We start from the raw sequence: 25347 nt of genomic DNA on the forward strand, positions 1-25347 counted from the left end.
TATATATATATATAAATTTTATATTTTAAAGAATAAAATTTCAGAAAATGATACCCAACCAAAATTAATAAATTTAGTAGCCTTATTTGCCCAAAAAAAAAAAAAAAAAGAGTAATTGAAGCTCTAACATTTTTCTCAAATTAATCAAACTTTTATATTCAACTAGAGCCATTGTATCAAAACTCTAATTTCGGGTAAATTGTACCAATAGTCACTTAGTTTTATTTGGATCACATAATTTCAATTTGTAATTTTTTTAGTTACTCAATTTTAATTTTTATTTCAACGGGAGATCACTTATCGAATCTGGTAATTGAAACAGTGATATGACAGTAAAAATTACATATATTAAAAAATGATAATTATGAAGGAATATAAAAAGGAAAAGGAAAAAAATGCTAGAGAATATAGATGATAGAGTGAAAATTATTCTTTTTTATTTTTTTTGAAAACTTGTTTCATATAAATGATGTTATTTATTGAAATAAATTAATAGGTAGATTCCAAATTAATGTATTGGGAAAAAATATAAATTTTTAAAATAGAATATTCTCCATAATATATATATATATATAAGGAGGAGAAGATTTAAATCTTAGTGGTTATTTTGAATTTTTGTTATTTGTGGATTTAATTTGGAGTAATTATAGGTTTCTTGATTATGAATATGTTTTGATTCTTGAAGAATTTGGTTATTAATTAAATTATTTTTTTATTAAAAACCAAAAAATGACTTTTTACGAGTTAATCTAGTTTTTTGATTTTGTTTTCAGTTTTTATCATTTTTATTCTGTTTTTAAGTCGTTCACTTTTAGATATTAAATCAAATCGGATTCGCATCCAGACCGACAGACTATTTAGTTCGGTTTGAAAATATTGCCTTGACCCCATTAAAAAAGAGAACTAAACAATCTTAAAGCAAAAGGTCAAGCAACCGATACATAAAAGTTCACTTTTTTAAAAAAATTTTGACCTGCAAAAAACAAGATAGTACCCGAGGATAAAAGAAAAAAATATATATGATAAGAATTATAGAACATAAAGAGTATCAAACTATAAATAAAAGAATATAAGTTATACACCAATAAGTTGAATGTTAAGCTATCATATTTCTTTTCCTTTTCTTTACACCTATTAAGCCCACATATTCAAAAGTTCAGCATAATCATATGAGGCACCGTTTGACTTGGCCTTTTTCCCTTTCCACAGGACTCCAATATGAAAAAAAGAAGGAGAAAAAAAAAAAAAAAAGAACGCTCAAAATGTCCCCTAAATTTTGCATCCAAAATGCTCAATTTTCACCTCCTTTTTTTTGTAACTTTCGGCGTAACTGTATAAATCCCTATATTTTATTGGTCAAAAATATCCTTAACATTTTGACTTGTTATAGAATGACTGATTTTAATATATTAGGACCCAACATTCATTTACGCTTAGGATTTAGAGTAAATAAATATTTTAATGGCCTCTACTTGAAAACTTTTTTTTTTTTTTTTTTTTTTACATTGAAATATTGCTCATATATTATTAAGAGAAGAAACGAGCAATACAGGCGAGAACAATATCTTAAGTTCGAAAACAAGCCCCACTAGGAACTGATTTAGCCAAAACATGAGTTATATCATTAGCTTGTCTTCTAATCCAAGCCAAAGTGACATTAGGCAATTGGATTAAGAGTAACTTAAATTTAGAGATGACAACTCTAAACTCATATAAGTTTTGGACAGAACTCCTTATAGCATAGTAAACTTGCAGGCAATCGGTTTCAACCTAAAACTGTAAACTAGAGTAGTCTGACAGCAACCAGGATAAAACATTTCTTAGCGCTTGAGCTTCTGTTAATGCTGGAGAAGAACAACCCTGCAATGATGACGTTGCTGCTGATACAAATCCGCCATGACAGTTTGAAATTACGGCACCAAAAGCTCCATGGCCAACAGAGGGGAGAAGAGCTGCATCAAAATTTATTTTAAAGGTGCTAGCCGGTAGCGGGAGCCATTGATTACTCGCAAAAACATTTATACTTGAATCAGACGACTTCAGCTGGGCTTTCTTCCAAGAGGCTAGCATGCTTCTAGCTCGAGTAATCACATGATAAGGTCCTTCTTCTACTTGGTCCCATTTCAACTCATTATGGCTCAACCAAACACTCCAAAGTCCCATAATAAAACTCTCAAAGAACTCAACCTCCCACACCTTGTGGAAATGTTCCAACGTCTGTAAGAAATTTGGAAAAATTCCAATCTTGAGCTGAACACCAAAAAACTGCCAACAAAACTTGCTCTTGGACACTCAACAAGAGCATGGACTAATGTTTCAGCAGCACCACAGTAATCACATCCTGTATCAAGCTCCAATCCCCTTCTTTATAAAGTTGCTTTAACTGGCAGAATGTCTCTACAACACCTCCAGAGGAAATGCCTCACTTTCGTCGGAACTTTCAGTGACCAAAGAGTTTTCCAAAAACCCGACTGCCAAGCTTCTTCAGTTTCCACATAATGAGATGCTATTATTCTATCTCCAGATTTGACGGAATATATCCCTGAGTATGTCCAATGCCATATAAGGATGTTGTCCTGAACGGTTGTAGCTAAAGGAATAGAGGTAATAGCTTCAGCAATTGAAGGGTTGAAAAGACCATTTATCAGTGGCAAATTCCAAGCATGACCCCTTGTGCCAAAATAAGATCTGAAACCCTTATATGCTCAAAACCAGGAAGGATAGGCAAGTTAACTCGAAACTAATTATCCCTCAGTAGCCACGGTTCAGTCCAGACATTAACTGATTGGCCATCGCCAATTCGCCACCGAAAACCTGAACAAATAGCATCCTTAGCTGCACAAATTCCTCTCCATACAAAACTTGGATTTCTGCCAGCGCCTGCACCATGGAAATCCCCACTTGGGAAATATTTAGATTTGAAAGAACTATAAAAGAGATAGTTTGTATTATGTAAAAGTCTCCAGCAGTGCTTTCCTAGCATGGCTAGATTGAAGCTTTGCAGATGTCTAAAACTCAAACCTCCTTCTTCCCTCGCTACACGCAGCCTTTCCCAACTCAACCATCTCATCTTCCCCAATAAGAATTCATTAACCTCTGTAACTCCTCTAAAATAGATATTGGTATAAGGAAATCACTCATACAGAATGAAGGAATAGCTTGTGCCACAGCCTTTATTAGCACCTCTTTACCCGCTTTGGATAAAAGTTTCTAATTCCAACCACTAACCAACTTCCTCACACGATCCTTTAAGAAAGAAAAATTACGCCTCTTGTCCTAACCAACTAATGAGGGCAGGCCGAGATATCTTCCATGGTTCAAAGGAGCAATCACATCAAAAACCCCTTTAACAGCATCCTTATCCACTGCAGAAGTATTAGAGCTGAAAAAAATACCTGATTTTTGCCAATTAACTGCTTGACTCGAGGCTGCTTCATAAGTAATTAGAATATGTTTAATCTCCAGAGCTTGAATCCGTGATGCCGCAAAAAAGAACAAACTATCATCTGCAAACAAGTGAGATAACCGAGGAGCAGTTCTCGATACTCTACAGCCTTGGATACGACCTTCATTTTCAGACGTACTAAACAACTTTGACAGGCCTTCAACACAGAGTATAAACAAATAGGGAGATAATGGACATCCTTGTCTCAAGCCCCTTTTTGGGATAATTGGGCCAACCTCATCACCATTCACTCCAACCCAGTATTTAACAAAGGAAACACACAACATGATCAAGTCAACCCAACGCTGGCTAAAACCCAATCCTTGCATAACAGTCTGTAGATAGCACCAATTAACTCTGTCATAGGCTTTAGAAATATCTACTTTCAGTGCGCAAGCTCCTTGTCGAGCTTTCATTCTTGTTTGCATAGAGTGGATTAACTCGAAAGCAACTAACACATTATCTGAAAGTAATCGGCCTGGGACAAAAGCTGAGTGAGATAATGAAATAAGACGAGGTAGAATGGTCTTCAACCTGTTCGCCAGTACCGTAGCAAAGACTTTGTAAACTACATTATAAAGTGAAATAGGTCAGAGGTCCTTCACTGCCTCTGGTTCCTCTACTTTTGGAATCAACACAATTAAGGTATCATTTAGATTATCCGGAAAAACACCTGCATTGAACCAGTCTCGACAACCTTGAACAACATCATGGCCCACAATATCCCAAAACCTCTGATAGAATCTAGGATTTAGTTCATCCATCCCTGGGCTTTTATTCGCATGCATTTGCTTCACTGCCAATTTAACCTCATCCACTGAAATATCTCCAAGTAGCATAGTATTATCATTATCCGAAACCAAAGGAGAAAATAAATCCACAACAGGACTTAAGTCGACATCTCCTGGCTCGAAAAGATTAACAAAATAATCCCTGACCATACCTGTCAACAAATTGCTGTCATTTATCCACTCGCCAGTAGCATCCTTCAGCCTAAAAATCTGCTGAGATTTCTTCCGTTTTTTAGCAGTTGCGTGGAAGTACCTAGAGTTCATATCCCCAGATTTCAACCAAAGGGATTTCGCTCGTTGAGACCAGAAGACCTCTTCACGGTGCAGAACATCATCAAGCTTACGCTGCACAGTTTCAAACTGTTCAATACTCCCACTGAGCCGAAGGTTCTCAAGCTGCACAGTCAACTGCTTTGCATCCTGTCTAAACCGAAGCTTGAGTCTCTTACCCCAGCTCTGTAAACAGTCACCACAAACCTTTATCTTCCCCGTTATATCAACACCATCATAACTAGTCCAACTCTCTCTAACCACAACATCCACATTAGATTCCTCTAGCCAGATATTTTCAAACTGAAAACGTTGATACCTTCGATTTTCGATTCTTGAGAAGTAAGAATTAAAAGAGAAGAGTGATCGGACTTACTTGAGACTAAATTCTGAACCTGATAATTAGGAAAGTGATTCTGCCAAAAGACATTTCCTAAAGCTCTGTCCAATCTTTCCTCCACCTAATGTTGACCACGATCGTGAGCCCAAGTAAAAGGGTACCCCGACATTCCCAAATCAACCAGACCACAGTCAGCCACAGTGTCCGAGAAATAAATATGGTGGATGAGGAAGACGCCCTTTCTTTTCTTCAGCGTACATTAGGTCATTAAAATCTCCATAAATTAGCCAGGGGACATTTTCCAACCGAGCTAAGGAGCAAAGAACATTCCATGAAGCTTGTCTACAGTATCTTTCCGGCATTCCATAAAAGCCAGTGAGGCGCCAAATAAAACCTTCAGTTGCAACAATTTTCATATCAATAAAATTTAAAGAATAACATATAACTTCTAAGTTAACAAGAGAATTCCACAAAATGGCTAAACTACCACTGTGTCCCATGGCATCCACAGCAAAACAACAATCATAATGAAGTCTGCAATGGAGCTGTTCTATTTTATTCAAAGCAACTAAAGTTTCAGATAATAACAGTTGGCTTATGACATTGAATAAATTCATTAAGTGCATTTATTGCTCGAGGGTTGCCAAGTCCTCGACAGTTCCAACAAAGAATATTCATGGTGTTTTGGTGGGCCTAGTTTTTCAGGTCCTACCGGAACAAGGATAGCATCTGAATGAACTCCAAGAACATTTTCATCAAGAGAGTCATCCACAACCTCCATATTTGTTACTGCAGAGTCATGCAAAATAATCACATGGTCAACCCTGGCCCTTTTTTTGCCTTCTGCCACAAGCATCATTTCATCTTCATTTAAATTCTGACCCACCAAATCAATTACTACACCTGCAGAATCCGTTGACACAAGCCCATTATTCGATCCATTTTCAAATAAATTAGCTGCAGTGGAAAATGGTAAGTTGACTTTCAATTTAAAGGATAGTTCTGATCCTTTGAACCATTAGGAGCATGCAACTGCACAGAAGCATCAATCACGGAACCAGCATACGGGTTATCTGAAATTTTATTACCATATTTGTCACGGAACTAGCGCCAATCATCAGCTGCAGCACCTCCTTGCCGGACATTCGCCCTGAGCCAAGGACCCCAACCCCTTTCCACTTCGCCGTCGACTTGAAACAACACTTCACAGATACTGTCACTATGACCTAAACGACCACATATGAAACAAAACGTGGAAGTCTTTCAGAGGAAAAAGTCACAGTGAAGATACGTCCGTCTACCCTCCTCATCTTCTTCCAACTTTTGATCGGTGTTCGAATGTCTATAGCAACTCAGATTCTCATATACTCCCTCCTCTCCCTGTCTGATTTACCAGCGTCAAACGAAATAAATTTCCCAATGAAATCACCTATCTGCTTCCCAAATTGCTCAATCATCATACCCACCGGAACTCCTTTGATTTGAACCCAGACCTCCACGAAAAGCAATTCGACAGTTCGAGGATCTTGTCCATGTTTGATCTTTTCAATCATAAAAAGTTAGTTGTTGAAGGTCCAAGGCGACCCATTCGAAACTCTATTAAAATCCACGTTATGGAAGAAACGAATCAAAAATACCTTTGGATCAATCTCCTCAAAATGGATTCCTCTACCTGGTTGCCAAATTCCAGCCAAGGTGGACTTCATAGCACCCAAATTCACTCTTCGATCAGACAAAAGACGGCCCACCAAACATAGAGAATAATCAACTGATTTCTCCTGTATTGCTGGGGCATCAATGATAGCATCCTCATCATCCTCAATCGTTAATGCTACAAGGTTCGGAACCTCATTCGGAGCCACAGAAGAACTAGCCATAATTTGAAATAAAAGACTGCTCATGCAAGAGACGCAAGACAACTCTGATCAAATAAAAAGCTGCTCATCGAAAGAGACGCAAGATAGCTCACATGCGAAAAAGGCGCAAGACATAATAATGATAAAGAGAGACCTTTTGCAAAAAGGGGTAAAGTTTGTCAAAAAGAGAAATGGAGATGTTGACTTGACAATAAGCTTCTCTATTTTTGTTTCTTTTGATCCTTTAGTAGGTAAAGTAATTTAGGTGAAAAAGTAAAAGTCACTTTATTCAAATATGAACTTTTTTTTCCTTACTGTTACATTCCCACCGCAAAATTTGCAAAAGAAAGTCAAAAAAATAGGCCGCCAATTGGACTCCATGAATTCAACCCTATTGTAGCCTACTTGATGAAAACTGACAGCACTACATCTTTCCTTGTGTCGCCACCGCTGCCGCTACCGTGCACACCGGCAGAAAAATTGAGCCATCGAAAATTCTAGCAACAAACACACCACTCCGCTTGGGGTTTGATAGAGAGCCCTACATCTTCTCCTAATGACTAATGTTGAACTCCATTCTTCTTGTTCTTCTATCTTCTTCCTGTCATTGAAAGCAGAAGCACAAGAACGGGCAATGCAATATCCAACGAAAACAGAAGCAGGGGCAGCAAAATAATGGAAATCTCCATCCAAGGGGCCGCCGGTGAAGTTGAAAGTGAAAGCAATCGAAGGGACACCGGAGACAAGTATACTGGTAGAGTCCTCTACTTGAAAACCTTGGTTAACTTAACCCAAAACCTCCAATACGCACCGTTCTCAACATCTCTCGCCTTCTCTCAGTTCTCTCTTTTAAACCCGAAGTCACCAACCCTCTTTGGATCAAAGGTTAAAAAAAAAAAAAGATGGCATCTGATGAGATCAAGTATTGTTGCTTTATTCGTGGCCTTGCCTAGGTTAGAATTAATCAAGCCTTCCATGACGCCTTTAGTTCCAACGACAAGTCGCAGAGGTAGGATTTGACTGTTGATCCCAAATCTGTGATATGTTGTGTTACTATAATCTCTTTGTGTTACTAATTCCAAATCAGTATATTCATCTTCGTCCTTTACGATCGACGTGTATAGGGGCCTTAGGTTAAGTTAACCAACATTTTCAAGTGGGGGCCACTAAAATATTCTTTTATTTAAAACCTTAACTTTAAATGTAATGTTTGAATATTAATATATCTAAATTTTAGAATAAATGTTTTTTTTTTTTAATTTGACCTATTTTGTTTTGGACAGCGTCCGTGTCCTTCAAACACAAGTAAAAGTGAGTGACGCTCGTTAAGACTAGCTACATGGCTTTCCCGGTGTTTTGTTTTGTTTTGTTTTTTTTTTTTTTTTTCCTTTTTCTTTCCTTCAACGTCTCATGAAGATGATGAAAAAGGTATTCTTTATAGACAAACTGGTTCAAGAAAATGACCAGAAATTTGAAGTAGCCCCAAAAATAATAATAAAAAAAAGCTATATGCAGAAAATATGAAAAAAAAAAATGCAAAACAAGATATATGCAGAAAATATGATAAATACGTAGAAAAATATGCAAAGAATATGTAGAAATCCAACAACCAATGGAGTTCATCGATTGAGAATGAAAAAAAAAAAAAAAAAAAAAAAAAAAAAAAGAAAATCATTAGAGAACACCAAATCAGACATAGAAAAACTATGTTGAACCACAAAAATCCAGAATTTGATGGCTTAAACTTTTACTGGTTGAATCAGAAAAACAAAATCAACCTACAAAAATTCATAATCAGAACTCAAGCAAAACTCTCTCCCATTCTCTTCTTCCTCCACTAAACCTCTCTCATAAAATTTTAACACACATTATATTAATTTTAATATAATTTAATTTCAATTAGAGTGTAGCAATTTAATAAAATTTTTAAATATAGTTTAATCAACTTTGATTTAATTTAATTTCTATTAATATTATTTTGAATTTAATAAAATTTTAAGTATGACTTAATCAAATGTGATGTAATGTAGTTCTAATTTAGTGTATGTGCTTATATATATGTTATCATTATTTAACTTCAATTAGGGTGTTGCAATTTAACGATATTTCAAGTGACTTAGTGAAATTTGATTTAATTTAATTTCAATTAGAATATCTCAATTGAATAAAATTTCAAGTGTAGCTCAATCAAGTTTAGTTTCAAGTGTAACTTTAATCAATTATTACTTAATTTAATTTTAATTTGGGTGTCTTAATTTCAAATGTGACTAAACATGGATGAATCAAGGTGAATTATCATCTAGATAGATTTTGAAATTAAGTGTGACTTAATCAATCGTTACTTAATTTAATTTCGGTTTGGATATTATAAATTAATTTAATTCATAATTTGATTTAATCGAGGTTGACTTAATTTAATTCAATTAGAATGTCTTGATTTAATTTATTCTCAAGTACGACTAGGTGTGATTTAATTTAATTAGGATATCCCAATTGAATAAAATTTCAAGTTTGGCTAAATCAAGTGATATAATTAGGTATTTTAACTTTATCACCACCCGAAATCATGTGTCGGACGGCGCTAGGGCCCAAGTATGTTTTAGACCCCTGAGGCCTATAGTAAGCCTGAACCACAAATCCACTCTCGTCAAATGAAATTCTAGGAATAGTTAGCGTTCAAAGGGGTAGAGAGGGTTCTGGTTTAGGTGTTAGGGAATGATTAGGTTTGATTCAGGACTGGTTTGGCTCGATTCTTTGCTTGGGTTTCCTTTCGGTTTGTGGCTTTTCAGTTGGTTTAATTAACTTTTTAAGTTTGGTTTTAACAAGGTATTTATTATTAGATATTTGTTTAAATAATTCACAAAGCAAAATTTTATAAATTTTAAATCTAATGATATCCTAAAATGTGATTGGTTAAAATTAATATTTAGATTTTAAATGAAAAGTTTTTGAAAATAATTTTTCAGGTCATTTCAAACTTAAATTAATTTTATTTCAAGTATGACTTAATTTAATCTCATCTAAGATATTTTAATTTAATAAAATTTAAAGTGTGTCTTAATTTAATTTTAATTAAGGTCTCTTAGTTTAATTTAATTTAAATTTAAACGTGATAAAATGTACCTTAATTTAATTCCAATTAAGGTGTCTTAATTTAATTTAATTTCAAGTGTTACAAGTGTAATTCAATCAAAGTAACTTAATTTCATTCTCTATATAGAACTTGAAACTAAGTATAACTTAATCATTTGTTACTTAGTTCAATTCTACCTTAAGCATCTTAACTAATTTCAAATGTAAGTTAATGTGATATGATCAAAGTTGACTTAATTAAATTTAAATTAGAGTGTCTTAGTTTAATTCACTTCCAAGTCCGACTAGGTATGATTTATTTTAATTTCAATTAGGGTGTCGCAATTCATTAAAATTCCAAGTGTAACTTAATCAAGCGACTTAATTTAGTTCTAATTAGAATGTTTTAATTTCAATTATCTAAATTCAAGTATGACTTAATTTAATTTCAATTAGAATATCTCAATTGAATAAAATTTTTAAATATAATTTAATAAAATGCAATTTAATTTAGTTTCAATTAGATTATCTTAGGTTTCGTTTGTTTCTGTAAAATAACTTGCAGGGAAATAACCTGCTGAAAAATATTTTTATAGAAAATATTTTTGAAATAACTTATTTTCCGTTCTTTAGTTGTAATATTGAAAATTAGTTAAAAATATTAAATTTTTTATCTCATAAGACCATAAAAAAATATTAATAATAATAAAAATTTTAAATTTTACTGTTAAATATAAAAAGAATGAAAAAATATATAAATAATGAAAGCAGCCGGTGGCCGGTGGTGGTGGTCGTCGGTGGTGGCCGATGATAAATAGTGACTGGTAGTGGTGACTGTGATGATTAATAAATTAAAAAATATGGATTTATAAGGTTTATCAATATCTGAAAAATGTTTTACTCTATTGAAAATGAAAAGTTATTTTCCTTAAAAAATGACTTAATTTTACTTTGATCAGGAAAATATTTTTCATTAATTTATTTTCCTAAACTCCCCAACCAACAAAAAATTATAGAAAATATTTTTCAACAAGTTATTTTACGGAAACAAACGAAGCCTTAGTTTAATTTAATTTAATTTCAAGTGTGATTTAGACAAGCTACAAGAACAATCATGATATTTGAATTTTAGTTTTAAATGTACCTAACCATAACTTAATCAATTACAATTTAACTTAAGTATCTTAATTTAAATCATTTTTTTATTTCAAAATATCATCAAATGTGATTTAAAGTCTAATATTCACTATTCTAAATCGTCCTTGTAAATATAAATATAATACATATTTTTATTTAGCATAGACTATATTTTTTACTCTTTCCATGGACTACTTTTTCCCTCTTCCCGTGGACATTATATAGTCCAAGTATATATAGAATGAAAAATATGATTTTCAAAGACAATTAATGATAATATTTGCATGTTTGACATTTATACTATTGCATTTAATGATATCTAGCCCTACATATTTTACAACCAATTAAATCAAGTTCCAGTATTTAACACTTCAAATCAAATAAATAAATAAATAAGATCAATGCAAATGGAAAAAACTTTAAGAAAAATAGCAACTACAATGAAAGAATCACATTCCAAAATTCAAAATTCCAATCCATACATGATCACAATCTGGAAATTGGTATGAAACTGAACACAAATATGACCAAAACTGCGACAAGAATTGCCTTAACTGCGCCAATAAAAACTAAAAAGAAAAGAAAAGAATGATAACAAAATACCAACCCAAACCACAAATACCTAAACTCTCTTTCTTCCTCCAACTATAAATTAACACTTGTAAATAATATACACATTCTACAAAAAAGGATTCACTTCAATCGCAATGATGGCCTTTCACACTCAATCCAACTGATGCGAGGATGTCGTTGCTGCAGAACATCGTGCAAAAACAAATTGATGGGAGAAACCATCTTATGGAAAAGAATGGGTAATAAATATTCTCACACACATACAGTCTCGGAGATTGGCATTACTACGATGAGAGAATGGATTGCAATGCCAACTGTTGCTGTGGATGCAACAAAGACCATGTTGAAGCCAATGTTGCTGGCGGTAAAGTCTGCTGAAGGTGCCTCAACAGGTTAACCATTCGACTTGCAGTTTGTTCCGTTGCCAGATCCTTACCACATAGAACCTATGATAACAGTAACTTCCTCTCAATAACACAATTTCACAGTTTTAAGAACAAACTTTACAGGTGTATAAGCATTTAATTATTTGAAATGTTCACTGCATCAAAATTTTGTAAGAATACCTACACAAAAATAATCAAACATATTGAAGGCAATCAATGACCGAAAAGCCATCAAACTCATTGATCAGAACTTGCGACAAGGTTAGAAACAGACTGATAAGGGTATAGTAACAATTAAATATCAAACAAAATATATTAAATTGAACTATCCCATCACATGATACTCAAGTCAATCGCGACCTAGGTTGGGTTGACAGTTAATGGTTAAGGTGGCAAGATAGATAGGTATTTAGTCAGATTTGACCAGATGAGGATTTAAGAGTACCAATACACTAATTTGCAAATGACTCGGTTTGTCCAGCCTGTTCAATCCAGTTTTTGGGAGTACAAAGTCATGAAAGGAGAATTCATACCGTTTGTTCCGATATCACTAGACGAGACATAAGACACAACCGTAGGTTAAAAGTGTCCAGATTCTGGTGAACATTAGATCAGATATTGGGAAAATGAGATCTAAATTGAGAGCCAAAGCCACTTACAAGAAGCTCTATAATTCCCCCCACCCCCCCATTCCGCCCAAAAAAAAAAAAAAAAAACAAAAAAAAAAAAAAAAGGAAGAGGAACTATCTTGCAATTTTGTCAAAATAACAAATGAAAGGAGCTTAATCAACTTGTAAATGATTAACTAACCTCAGCAAATACTGAAACAATCTTAGGAAGATACTGATTATTCGGGCCCAAAAGTTCACTGTCGGACCTGTAGATGAATGCCCAGATGTGAATAAATTGTAAAAGCATAATGAAGAATAGACAAATCAATAGCAACAAGATGAAAAAGCATAGAGAAATCAAATTCTTGCCTCTCCACCATCAAACAAAGCTGTTCATGAACAACTTTTGCTTCAATCAAATCACCTGTTATCGGCAAACAGTTTAACCATGCTGGTACAACCTGCCAAACACCAAGACAGATACAAATTACAAGAGTTGTTAAAAATGACAACAAACTACCAAGAAAATTCCAGTAGTAAACCCAAAAAACTACATAGATATATCACAACTCCAAACAACTCTGGGTAATGAAAAACATCATTCACCAATGCATTTCCTCAAATGCGCAATATTTCGTCTACCTCAACTCAATGAAATATTCATTTCTTTTCTCCTATTTACAAGGGAACAAAAATTCTCCCTTTAGCCAAATTTTTTGAAAGGTGTAAAAGAAAAAGAAAGGAGTACTAATCACAGATTTCTCTGTTCCTCGACTCAAGTCTCAGTTTGAGTTACATCTAATGGCAATGACTGCTCAGGTGGACAATCAGAAATTACAGTCCATACAAGATGTGTATGTTTAACACCTGACCAACATTCATCGCATGAAAACATAGAAAAGGTCATGTATAAGTACAATTCTTACAGCATCGAGCTCTTCCTGCACTGGGAAAGGAAATCCTGCATTTGCTTGGACTATGTGCAAAAGTAAATTATTGTCTAGCCACTGTTCTAAAGTATGTTGTCAAAACAGTATTGACTTGTGTTGCATTTGACATCCAATTTGCTGTAATCACAATTGCATGAACACTTATATGGTGATATGGATACTATAACCCAGAAGGAACAATTAGGGGACAACAGCATCAAGCATAATGCGGGTCATAAATAGCAGTACTGCTACTGCAACAAGCTTCTACTAAGCCCATTATTATTAGATGTTTATATTCAATAGATCATTGGATATCCTCTGATAATGTATCTAATTTTCCATATGGTGAAAAAATACAAAATAAATATTAAAGTACCTGAGATGAATCAATACTTTCACGATGGAACTGGCAAATTTTCCCCAAAGCAGAAACAGCATTATCATATGCCATGACGTTTTCAGGTTGCTTAGCATTAGGATGCCGTATCACAACATTTAGTCTTGAAAGAGCCTCTGACGAAGCCAATAACAAACATTAACCCCATAGCACATGAAATTATATCACCTTATTAAAAATCAAAATCAACAACTCTAAGGTGCAGACAGTTACCTCCAACAAGAGGCTTAAATACAGACCCACCGAACTCTGCACAAACTCCTAGTCCATATACAGCTGCCTGGAAAATAATAATAAGAGTAGATGAGAATCTCAACAACCTGAGACGTATAATTGTTGGAGATTAGTCAGTACAGACCTGCCGAACATCAGGATTCTCATCATTGCATGCTTCTAATAGGAATGGTAAAAATGTATCATAGTACCTATACAAACCAGATTCAAACAATATGAATCAATCACGCGTTATTAATGGAATCAATCAATCAGTACTCCGCAATGTCCATTCTAAAAGAACTTACTTAAGAGCTGCCTCACGACATTGCTCTGCTACATCATCAAAAATGCAAATCGCAATCCTTCTCTCTTCAGCTGTCTTATCCTTGCCCTAAATAATGAGAGATGTCAGGCTAATAACTCGAGAATTTCATTTTGAAAAAATAAATAATAAAAAAAAACACACTAGAGTACCACTTACGTCAACAAACTAGAATGTAGTAGATGTCTCCATCGGACACATGGTTTCAAGTTTTTACTCATTTAAAATTTTACTAAGTACAAGTGTACAACATCATAAGGAATAGACAAATTTTGAATTAGGCTTTCTAGTTTGGAAATTTTCATCCATAATTTCAGACATTGGAATTGCAAATAAAAACCAATAGCAAGATTTTGAAGACAATTAAATAATTGGACTCCCATCTAGAATAAACAAGACCAACAGATTGGCTGCTAAAGATCCACAAGACACACACCATCTAGGTTTGATTTGGTATGCTTAGAGGACTCAAGTGAGAGTCATGGATTCAGGTATGGGGGCCTTTCCCAGAGAAATCCTAACCCCTTGCCCCCCCCTCCCCCCTCTCCCCACTTCTTATTCCTCTAATATTTCTTCTTGTCTTCCCTTTTCTAAAGAAAAAAAAAAAAAGGTGAAACATGCATAAGCTAGCTTTAAAATTCAGTCCAGTCCACCTTCAACCATAGAGTATCAGTACTAACAGTCAAACAATTTGTTTAAGAAAAATCTGAAAATCATAAAAGTATATATGCCAAGAAATTTGTGCTCACAAGTGGCAAGTATAACTCAAATGCTACATTATAATTTATGCTCACAAGTGGCAAGTAAAACTCAAATCCTATATTAAAATTTGAGCTCACAAGTCGCAAGTGTAACTCAAAGTACAAAAAACCAGCAAAACAAAAACCCAAAATATCTTGTTTTCTGATGTCATTAATTTTGCATTTTAGATTACCTCAAAGCCACATTAAAAGGTCTATTAATAGTCACCTTTTACACCAGAAAGGTAAATAGACTGAACACTTAAGTACAGGGAAAAAAAAATCAGAGGAGGTATTTGCTACACCACTAGTATTTTTGTTGGGAAACTTACCCACATAGGAGTTAGATAGGTTGATAACTCATCAAAGAAAGGCAGGAAAGAGCCTTTAAATGTTTTGATCAAAGTTCCCAAGATTTCACCCACCTGGAAACAAAAGTGAGTATTACAGTAGGAAAAAATGAAGTACAACAGATTATGAATAGACATCCTACTTAGAAAGTGGTCTGCTATATATACTAACTTGGTCAAAAACTTCCTCCTCTTGCTCATTTTCCTCTTTAATCAACTCTCCCTCCTCAGCATCAAAGTCTTCAGCTTTAGCTCTCTCCGCTCTCTCCCTTTTCCTACTAGAACTAGCAGTTATAACCTGTTTTATCTCATCCACAATAGATCGCACCTGACCTTCACCAACAAGTGTTCCAGATATCTAAAGGAAGACAAACAAAACTAGTCAAATACATTCAGAGATTTCACAATACAACTAATTCTAAAGATATGATTCCCAAATATATTTTTAACTTTTCTTTAATTGTAAAAACTATCATCAATCATGGAAGATTTACAATAGTTACTTTCAACCCCATGATGCTTGTGTTGTATCTAATGTAAAAGTAGAATATTCCCAAATTTCCAATCTTCTAGCCACATAAGCCCCAGAGGAAATGGCAAAATTTAATCTCATCATACAACAAACCTGTAAGCATTCATTTAATGCATCCAACATATTTGCACAGATCTCAGTATCAGGTTCCTGCAATCAAAATGGCAACTCAAAAAACTTCAGTTACGAAGTGACATATTATTATGCCAGAACTAGACAAAGAAAATATAATCACCTTATGTAATGCTTCCACCAAAGCTGGAATAATATAGTCAGACAACTGCTTTACATAAGACTCATTGTGACCTTGAGCCAGCCCCTTTTCTACAGCTAATTTTGCAGAACACAGCAGTTCCGGCATTGCTAGTAATAGATCCAGCATTTGCGTTAGAGTTTTAATCCCCAATTAGACCATTAAGGAAAAGACAAATACAAAACAATTTGATACCTGAAACGGCTGCTTTCCTGACTTCTTCATGGAAATAAAATTTTAGAAGAGGAACTAGAGTAGGGGCAACCTGAAGGCAAATTTTCCAATTTTTTATCATTTTCATGTAGCTGGAAATGTCAAGAGAGATAATATTTTTCAGTGAAACCAACCTGATCAATCCATGGAAAGAACCCTTCCTTAAGCTCATCTGCATAGCAACATAACATGTTGCAAGCAGTTGCTTTTTCTTCCAGGACACTAGTCTTGATCCCTATTCTTTTGTCCCCAAGGGTGATGGTCTCCATACTGTAACATGACAATAACTTTCAGCGAAATGTACTTTCATACTAAATAACCATGAATCCATGTGTTCCAATCATAATAATTAAAGGCAAAAAGGGCTACTGGAGCCTTGGTGCAAGCCTTTGAGCAAAGGTGTGAATCCAAGTGAGGTGTGTTGCAAAAACTAAATAAGAATAAGAATAATAATAACAACTACAACAACAACAACAACACATAAAACTGAAAATTATATTTTAACGTATCAAGGGAAAAAAAGAAAAAAGAAAAAAAAAACAAACATTAAAAAAAAAAGTGTAACTTATATTTTAAGATATTGGAGTTAAGAGAGAAGGATGTGGCATCGAGAAATTGGGGGGAAAGAAGAAAAAAAAAATAGAAAGCAAATATAGGAAGAGAAATTGAGAGAGACAAATTTTAATGGTTGCTGGCTGGAGGCTGGATTGCTGGAGTTGAGTGCTAGATGGAGCAAAGGCTGGATTGCAAAAGCACAACAATGGTTTTTTGTTGCACCTTATTTATTTATTTAATTATGTAAACATATGCTAGCTGGACAGCTTGCTATTAAAAAACCTAGATAAGTGTTCAGGTAAAAAAAAAAAAATAGGAAGGCTTGTTTCTTGCACCAAGGTGCGAAAAAGGCGTGTGCCTCTACCCAGAGGCAACCCCCAGTTAGGTTACCTGCCTGTGTACATTTGAGGCGCAAGTCCTTGTGCCTTAAGTGAGGATGCAGGTGTCATTATAAGCATACATATGCATTCTCAGCGTTTGTAAGAGAGAGTGGGTAGGAACTTAAGAGAAACTATTCATGCCACAATATTTCGCAGAATCATGCATACGGAACTATCCTTCAAGCCAATAAGGAAAACATAAAATGAATCAGTTGATTCATGCAATTCAAAGTTCAAAAATAAAAAAATAAAAAAATACAAATCATAAAGGAAAATTTCCAGACTATTAAAACATATAAACGCGTATTTTCAAAAAATACACATGTTGACACAAGTACATTTTCCATCAGAGGTAAATCAAGATCCAGAGAATAGATAATACCTTTCATCGTCAGAATCATCAATATCGTTGTCTGAATCTGCAGATGTAATGGTTACATCTGGCTTGAGTTGAGCAGACTGAAGCAGGGGTGGCATGACAACAGCCATATAAGGAAGAAAATCATGTCCCAAACACTTGCAAAGTCGGGCCCATGCCTAAAACATTATAAAGTAACCATTATAAGACAACAAATAGTAATGAGAAAATCAACAAGAAAAGATGTCACTGATTTCATGATCATTTTTTGGGAAAAGGAAATACTTGTAACATGTAACTTGTCGTTGGATCATCTGTCTCCATTGGAGATCCTTGTAAAGACATAAGGACTTCCATAACCTTGCAAAAGCAGAAGAAACAAATAAGTCACACCAAAAATCAACAGGGAAATCAAACAATTCCTTGTCCCAAAAAGGGTGAAAATATGTTTCAGTTTGTGGAATAAGAATCCAACAGATAAAAGAAAGAAATCAAGGAAAAGTCATTGACGTCTTCCCTTACATGGGTACAAAAAAGGTTTTAAAATATTGAGATGCTATGTTTCTACTGAATGTATATGGGTTTAAGTTATTGTAGCTCAGTAGCAAAAATTTCTCGATGGAATGTGGTTAATCACAAAGATTTCCATAGATGTAAGGGTGTACCTGCTTAGCGTCATCCCTAAACTTCTCCTTTCCAACAGCCATGCCAACAAGACTAATGCACTCCATGGATTTAGCGCGAAGCATGCGGTTAGACTTGTCTGTTGCATTCACTAAGATAGCTTTCAGGTATGGCATAACTGCATCGTAGTACTTTTGGAAATGCTCCTACAGTATCAGATACAGTTAGATAAAGTTATAGTTAACTAAAATAGTGATGGCAACAATGACAATGACATTACTATTAATCATTATTACCAAAACGGCCTTTAGATTACCTGGGATGAATCAGCAACTGATGCCAAGGCAGTCAAGGCTCCTTCTTGCACCATTTGCTTTCCATTCTGCAGTCCATAGTATGTAGAATAAAAAAGTAGGACATTTTCATTTTATCAAAGAGAATTCATGTCAATGATAAAACGTGTTAATAATACTTCTATCATGTACCTGTAAAAGTACAAGCAATTTGCTCACTATTCCATCCAAGTAAGGAGTTAAAATCTCCGGAGTACAGTTCTCACTGAAGTTGAGCACTGCTGAAGCAGCATGTGCCTGTCACAAAGAATTCAATGAATAATCCATAGCTGCAACAATATAGCATAATCTTCAACACGCAGAACAACATAATAATTAAAATGTTGAATTTACAAAGAAAAGAGAGCATAATTATGTTGTATGTATGACATGGTGAAAAGAGAATGGAGCACCATTTACAGAATAAGAGATATAAACCAATATCTCTAAGAGTACTTGTTAAACTCTCTTCTAGCAAACAAGAATTAAGAAATTAACCCTCCAAAGGGAGAAATGAAAAACGGGAGAAGGTTAAAAAATGATATATTCATGTTCAAACATTTCAATAATCAGAAAGTCTCATTAGTGCAGTCAAACATTTTTCTTGGCAAAAAAAATATACGACTATTTGACCCTGTCAAGTGCTCATTCACTTGACCTAAAACTTGACCTGAAATGCACCAAGTTTTTTATTAAACCAATCTCCCAAATCAATGACAACAGAAAATGCTCTGCATAACTTACATTTTTGAAACACCAACATGTTCTTTTAAGAATGAAAATAAGAACTTCCATGCCTGAAACTGAGATTCAACTAATGAACAAGAGATGATGCAGTAGCCACATTACCACCACCTAACACATGAGTACATGCAACCTTATAGCAACCTTATAGGTTATCCAACAACACATGTGAGAGCCAATCTGTCAAATCAAGCACTTCCTTCGATTCCAACAACAAAAATATATCTTAATTACAGAAAATCTGGCTAGGAAAAGTTATCAGATGCAGTTTCAGTCAAGTGCCAACTCAAAAGTAATGCCGTCGTGAAGCACTTTCTAAAGGGTAGCATATTTTCTCTACATTTGTACAGAATGTAGAACACTTTGATATAGGAGCGTTCAAAATCATATGGTCATGAAGCATTTTCTGAAGGGTAGCATATTTCTTCTATATGTCAAAGACAGAAACTATGAATTGGCACACAAAAAGCAGAACATATGAAGAGATAAATAAATTAGTAGCCAAAAAAATTAAACAAGAAAAAAGAAGGAAATTGAAATCTCAGGTTGTATTGCGATATATTATGGAAAGTTCTACAACCCAGCACCAGCGAGAGAAAATCGTCAGAAAAAGTTAAGCAGCTGGGATGCAAGTCTAGAAAAGTATGCATGGAAAAAGAAATGAATGGGGGGTGAAAACTAGAATTAATCCTTGGTTTTTATCTTTACTTTATTAGTAGTTCTTGTTTATCTAATTGAGTTGTTTCTTCTAGGCATGTGCCTATATTTCGAGTTTAATGGGTTTGTGTGTAGGCAGATATGGGATACTGGGCAGTTAACTTGCTTCCCATAAACTGAATGACTTACTATTTACGAGTAAAAGCATGAAAAGCAAGCAGTATCCCAAAAAGTTCTCGTTGAATTGATAGGATTCTCTAAGACTGAGCCCTTAATATATAACCACATGTCACAATGACAGAAGCTATGAAATAGAGCATAATGAAAACAAAGGATTCACATATCCAACCCACATTAATTTGAGATTAAGGTTTTGTAGTTCTTGCTGTACGTCACAGAAAGAGCAACAGATTCAAGTTTCAAGTCAATCAACATAGGGATTTTCCTCTCAATTGTAACCTAACCAGATCACAAGGGACCATATCAGGATGATGCATGTGTTCATATGTGCCGTTCTAGAAAATCATAACGCTCAAAAAAATTATATTACCTAGCCCTTGCACATTATTAGACAATGTTCACATGAGCACCAAAAAGATGCAACCATTGCTATTTAATTTGTCAGGAAGGGCTGAGACTTACAACCATACTTGAACCATAGTATCATATGAAGCAAATTCCTTTCCAAAGGAAAACTCCATACCAGTACAGAATTAACAACCCAGAAAAATACAAACACAGTATCAATAACTAACCTGCACTCGTGGATTCTGGAAGTCATCCATTGCAGCCGCCAGTGCTGGCAACACACTTTGATGGTATTGATTTTGCAAATCAGGACCCAAGTCTGTAGACAATTGCCCAATTGCATTAATAGCTGCCCATCTTACACGGGGATGGGGATCATGGAACGAGGTCAGAACCATTGACACTATTTGTTCCAGATTTTTTATCATCACCTACAGCAATAGTACAAAGTAAAGATCATGAATATCAATAGAGTGTCTATCTGATAAATGAATAGTGATTTCATTATAGTTACCAAAAGATACAAATAAGGTTGCACATAGAAGCCTTGAAATTTCAAAGACTGACCAAATAATCTAATTCAGTACATTTCTTAACATTCTTTTTTGGACATCATTTTTTCATTTTGTTTAACATTTTACCTAGCTGCTCATATCAATATCCAATTTGCTTCCAAACAGAGAAAAAGCATATAAGTTGATTAACATTCCTAAAGAGAAAGGCATTGTGTCTAACTGGCAATTAAAACCAAGCATATATTCCAAGTTTGATAGGCCACAAAGGGATGTGAAGGAATATTTTTTTCTATTCACCATCATATCGCACTATCTACATCTCTATGCATTATCAAGATACAAGAATGCCTTGTTCAAAGCAAAGTGAGGCACATTATCCATGATCGAGGAAGTATGCAACTAGTTTCCATTTGTCTACTACTTGCATTGCAATTAAAAAATAATTGCAAAGTTCTGACCCAATACCATAAAACAGATATTTAACATTAAGAAACTATTAAAAATTCTTCTTAGAATTCACATCCCAATCACACCTAATGCAATATAATAAAAATTATATCGTTTAAAGCAACCTAAGTTATGTAAAAATTGCAGCAATATGTAAATCAAGCAACATGGCACTACAAACGAATAAAAATTATATACCTTGGAGCAACCCTCAGCAATCTGAGCGAGAGCAATGAGGGCAGCATGGTGCTTCTGCCATTCTGGAGCAGCCAAATATGCAGGCAACTGCTCAGATGCAACAGGAACAATAGTATTTCCACCCAACGAAATTGCCAGCCTATCCAAACACTCTTGTCCTACACTATAATTACTAGTCTCGCCCGCGTCTTCATCTTCAGTCTCTGCACTATGCCATGCGGGATCATCCTCAACATCCAACAACATCCTCATCAATATCGCAAACAACCTGCTTATGAACTGCGGCAACTTCCTCATCATCCCAGGTGCCCTCTCCCTTGCTTCGGCTAAAGTAATAACAAACTCAATCGCCAGGTGCCGAGTTCCTTCTTCTAAACTCTCAGCCTCAGCAATCTGCAACATGGAACCCACCACATCGACCAACTGCCGCCGCAGAAATCTCGGTTCTGTACCTGCCAACTCAATAAGAAGCTCCAAGGCCTCCTGCGCTGTAGCTTCGTTTCCATTATTCAAAGCTTCAGTCAATGTCCTCATCATCGCTGGCAACAAATCCTGAAACCTATCCCGATCAGAAGAGCTATTCAAACACTGAATGAAATTGATCACCGCATTCAAGGCAGCTATCTTCACATCAAAACTAGGAGACGATCCCAAACACTGCAAAAATACCGTGTGCAACTCCTTTATAAATGGAATTAACGTCTCACCGATATACTGTGACAACTGAGCGAAAATGAGGAACGCCGATTCCTGCAGTTTCGGCGAATCAGAAGACACGCACTGAAACATAAACGGCAATAGCTCAGGCCAGCCATTCTCAGGCAAAATTCCAGAGGCCAGCTCAGATACGGTGTCGCATAGCTTCTTAACAATTGATTTGTTCTGTTCATGCTGGATACACGTCAAAAGAATAGATTTGAGAGAAGACTGAGTGGCGGGCGTGAGGCGAGGCCAGAGATAAGCGTCATCACGGGTAAGAAGCTTACGGAGGAGGACGGCGGACATAGCACGAGCCTCGTTGCGAGGAGAAAATTGAAGAAGATGAGCGAGTTTGAGAGAGAGAGAATCAGGATCGTTCTGCTTGCAGAGGTTGAAAGCGAGCTCAGCCTGCGATCGCTGCTCGTTGGAAGAGGACATAAGAGAAGAGATTAAGGTTTCGAAAGGGGCAGGGTCTTGGCCCAGTATGGCGGCGAGTTGAGCTTGTTGGAGTTGCTGAGTTGACTCGTCCATGGTTGTGGGGAATTAGGGTTTGGAGGCTGAGAAGTGGTGGTGGTGGCTCTTTTCTTTTGTTTTAGGTTTTTCTTTTCAGTTAATTATTATTAATATGAATAAAAAATAAAACGTCTCCCTCTTTGGATTTGTGAGAGAGAGAGAGAGAGGGGGAAATGGGGAAAGAGCGAAAGAGTATGGAAGGAGAGGGGATTATAACGAAGGCCAGAGGGCGAGGGATTAGACTATTAGGGCAAAGTAAGAGAGAGGCGGGATTGAATGGGAGATTAGCTGGATTTTGTGTGCAACTGTAATGATTAATGTGTGTTAACTTTAGTTGATTATTTATTTTATTGGCAGGTATAAAAAATAAAGTGTAAATAGATTATTTAATTTTAATATTTTTATTTATAGTATATAAAAAAATATTAATGGTAAGAGATTAAATATATCGGAATAACATTATAAAGAAATACAATCGAAAACCTTCCAATATCTTTATCTTTTATAAAACATGAGAAAATTAACTAAATCACACTTAATTAGCATTTAATTTTTAAAAATTATACGCTAAATTTTATTTTAATATATTTGGCTAACATGTTTTCTAAATTATGTTATTTTAAAATTGAATTACAGTTATAAAAGGAAATAGCGTGATCGTCGTACCCCGTTTTTATAAGGTGTATTGACATTAGAATTTGAATATATTTTAATTCATAATAAATCTATACAAACTTTCAAACATACATTAAGGAAACCAATTCCGTGCCTACTGCATTGATTATGAAACAGTATATACAAGTTACAAGAGGAACTTTAGGCTACAAATCAGCTAACTAATTGCTAAAACTATGGTAACTAAATATATACTAACTAAAAATATATATATACAATAACAATAGAATATATGCAAGATATATTAACTAAATATATACTAACTAAAAATAGATATATACAATAACAATAGAATATATGCAAGATATATTTTAACACACCCCTCAGTCGAAGCGGGAGGTTCTCGTATGCTTAGACTGTCTCTGAAATCATTAAATAAAATGCGCGGAAGCCCTTTTGTAAAAATATCTGCAATTTGGTAATGGGATGGTACATGAAGCACACGAACTTCGCCACGAGCCACTTTCTCACGAACGAAGTGAATATCCATCTCAATGTGTTTGGTGCGTTGATGCTGAACAGGATTGCCGGATAAGTATATCGCACTCACATTGTCACAATAAACTAGAGTAGCCTTTTGAATAGGACAATGCAACTCTAGAAGCAAATTTCTGATCCAGCACGAATTAGAAACAACATTAGCAACACCCCTATATTCCGCCTCAGCACTACTACGGGAGAGAGTGGGTTGCCGTTTGGAAGACCAAGAAATCAAATTATCTCCGAGGAATACACAATAACCAGAGGTAGAACGACAGGTGTCAGGACAACCACCCCAATCTGCATCTGTATATGAGATAATACGATTAATATGGGACTTGTACAAGTGGAGACCAAAAGAAAGAGTTCCCTGAAGATAGCATATGATACACTTAAGAGCACTCATATGCTCATTAGTCGGAGCATGCATATGAAGGCAGATCTGCTGCACGGCATAGGAAATGTCTGGCCGAGTAAATGTAAGATACTGAAGAGCACCTGCAAGACTATGATACGTAGTCTGATCATCATAAGGAGTATCTGCGGTAGCACTGAGTTTGGACTTAGTGTCAACAGGAGTAGGACATGAACTGCAACTAGACATTCCGGCACGTTCTATAATTTTTGCAACATATTGTGTCTGAGATAGGAAAAGACCATAGGCATGACGATTGACAACAATACCCAAAAAGAAACTCAAAGGACCAAGATCCTTCATAGCAAATTCAGAAGCTAAGAGAGTCATAATATACTTACGAAGATGATCAGAAGAAGCTGTAAGTATAATATCATCCACATATAATAGAATATAAGCAATATCAGAACCATTCTTTTAGATAAACAAAGAGTGATCTGACTTACTGTGAGAGAACCCAATGGTAGCAACAAAATCAGCAAATCTTTGGTACCAAGCACGAGGAGCCTGTTTTAACTCGTACAAAGATTTCTTCAAAAGGCAAACATGATCTGGATTATTTTTGTCACGAAAACCCATGGGTTGATGCATATCAACTGTTTCATTGAGATGACCAAGTAAGAAAGCATTCTTGACATCCATTTGATGAATGGGCCAAGATTTAGAGAGAGCAATGCTGAGAACTGCTCTAATGGTGGCATGTTTAACCACGGGGCTAAACGTCTCATCACAATCAATACCCTACTGCTGAGTATTCCCATCACCTACAAGACAAGCTTTATAGCGCTCAA

General features: G+C 35.2%; 2 protein-coding genes across 2 annotated transcripts; both read right to left on the bottom strand.

Annotated features, from left to right (window-relative positions):
- Nucleotides 1-1770: 1770 nt before the first annotated feature.
- On the bottom strand, nt 1771-2889 carry LOC119371495 (uncharacterized). Its single transcript, XM_089724001.1, has 3 exons — nt 2777-2889; nt 2427-2670; nt 1771-2217 (listed from the first exon to the last, which is right to left on the bottom strand). Exons 1-3 carry the CDS (start codon nt 2887-2889, stop codon nt 1771-1773), a joined length of 804 nt encoding a protein of 267 aa, XP_089580127.1.
- An 8440-nt stretch (nt 2890-11329) lies between these two features.
- Nucleotides 11330-23247, bottom strand: EMB2734 (ARM repeat superfamily protein). Its single transcript, XM_012211689.4, has 20 exons — nt 21775-23247; nt 20842-21045; nt 18839-18943; nt 18670-18735; nt 18395-18559; nt 18015-18089; nt 17754-17908; nt 16571-16706; nt 16419-16488; nt 16206-16333; nt 16064-16120; nt 15611-15796; nt 15421-15513; nt 14332-14417; nt 14169-14235; nt 14024-14090; nt 13790-13926; nt 12851-12942; nt 12681-12747; nt 11330-11930 (listed from the first exon to the last, which is right to left on the bottom strand). The coding sequence occupies exons 1-20, from the start codon at nt 23002-23004 to the stop codon at nt 11769-11771; spliced, it is 3348 nt and encodes a 1115-aa protein (XP_012067079.1). The 5' UTR covers nt 23005-23247; the 3' UTR covers nt 11330-11768.
- Nucleotides 23248-25347: the final 2100 nt, after the last annotated feature.

The sequence above is a fragment of the Jatropha curcas genome, chromosome 7, assembly GCF_041381405.1.
Source record: "Jatropha curcas cultivar XTBG-Jc1 chromosome 7, XTBG_Jcur_1.0, whole genome shotgun sequence".
Classification (NCBI taxonomy): domain Eukaryota; kingdom Viridiplantae; phylum Streptophyta; class Magnoliopsida; order Malpighiales; family Euphorbiaceae; genus Jatropha; species Jatropha curcas.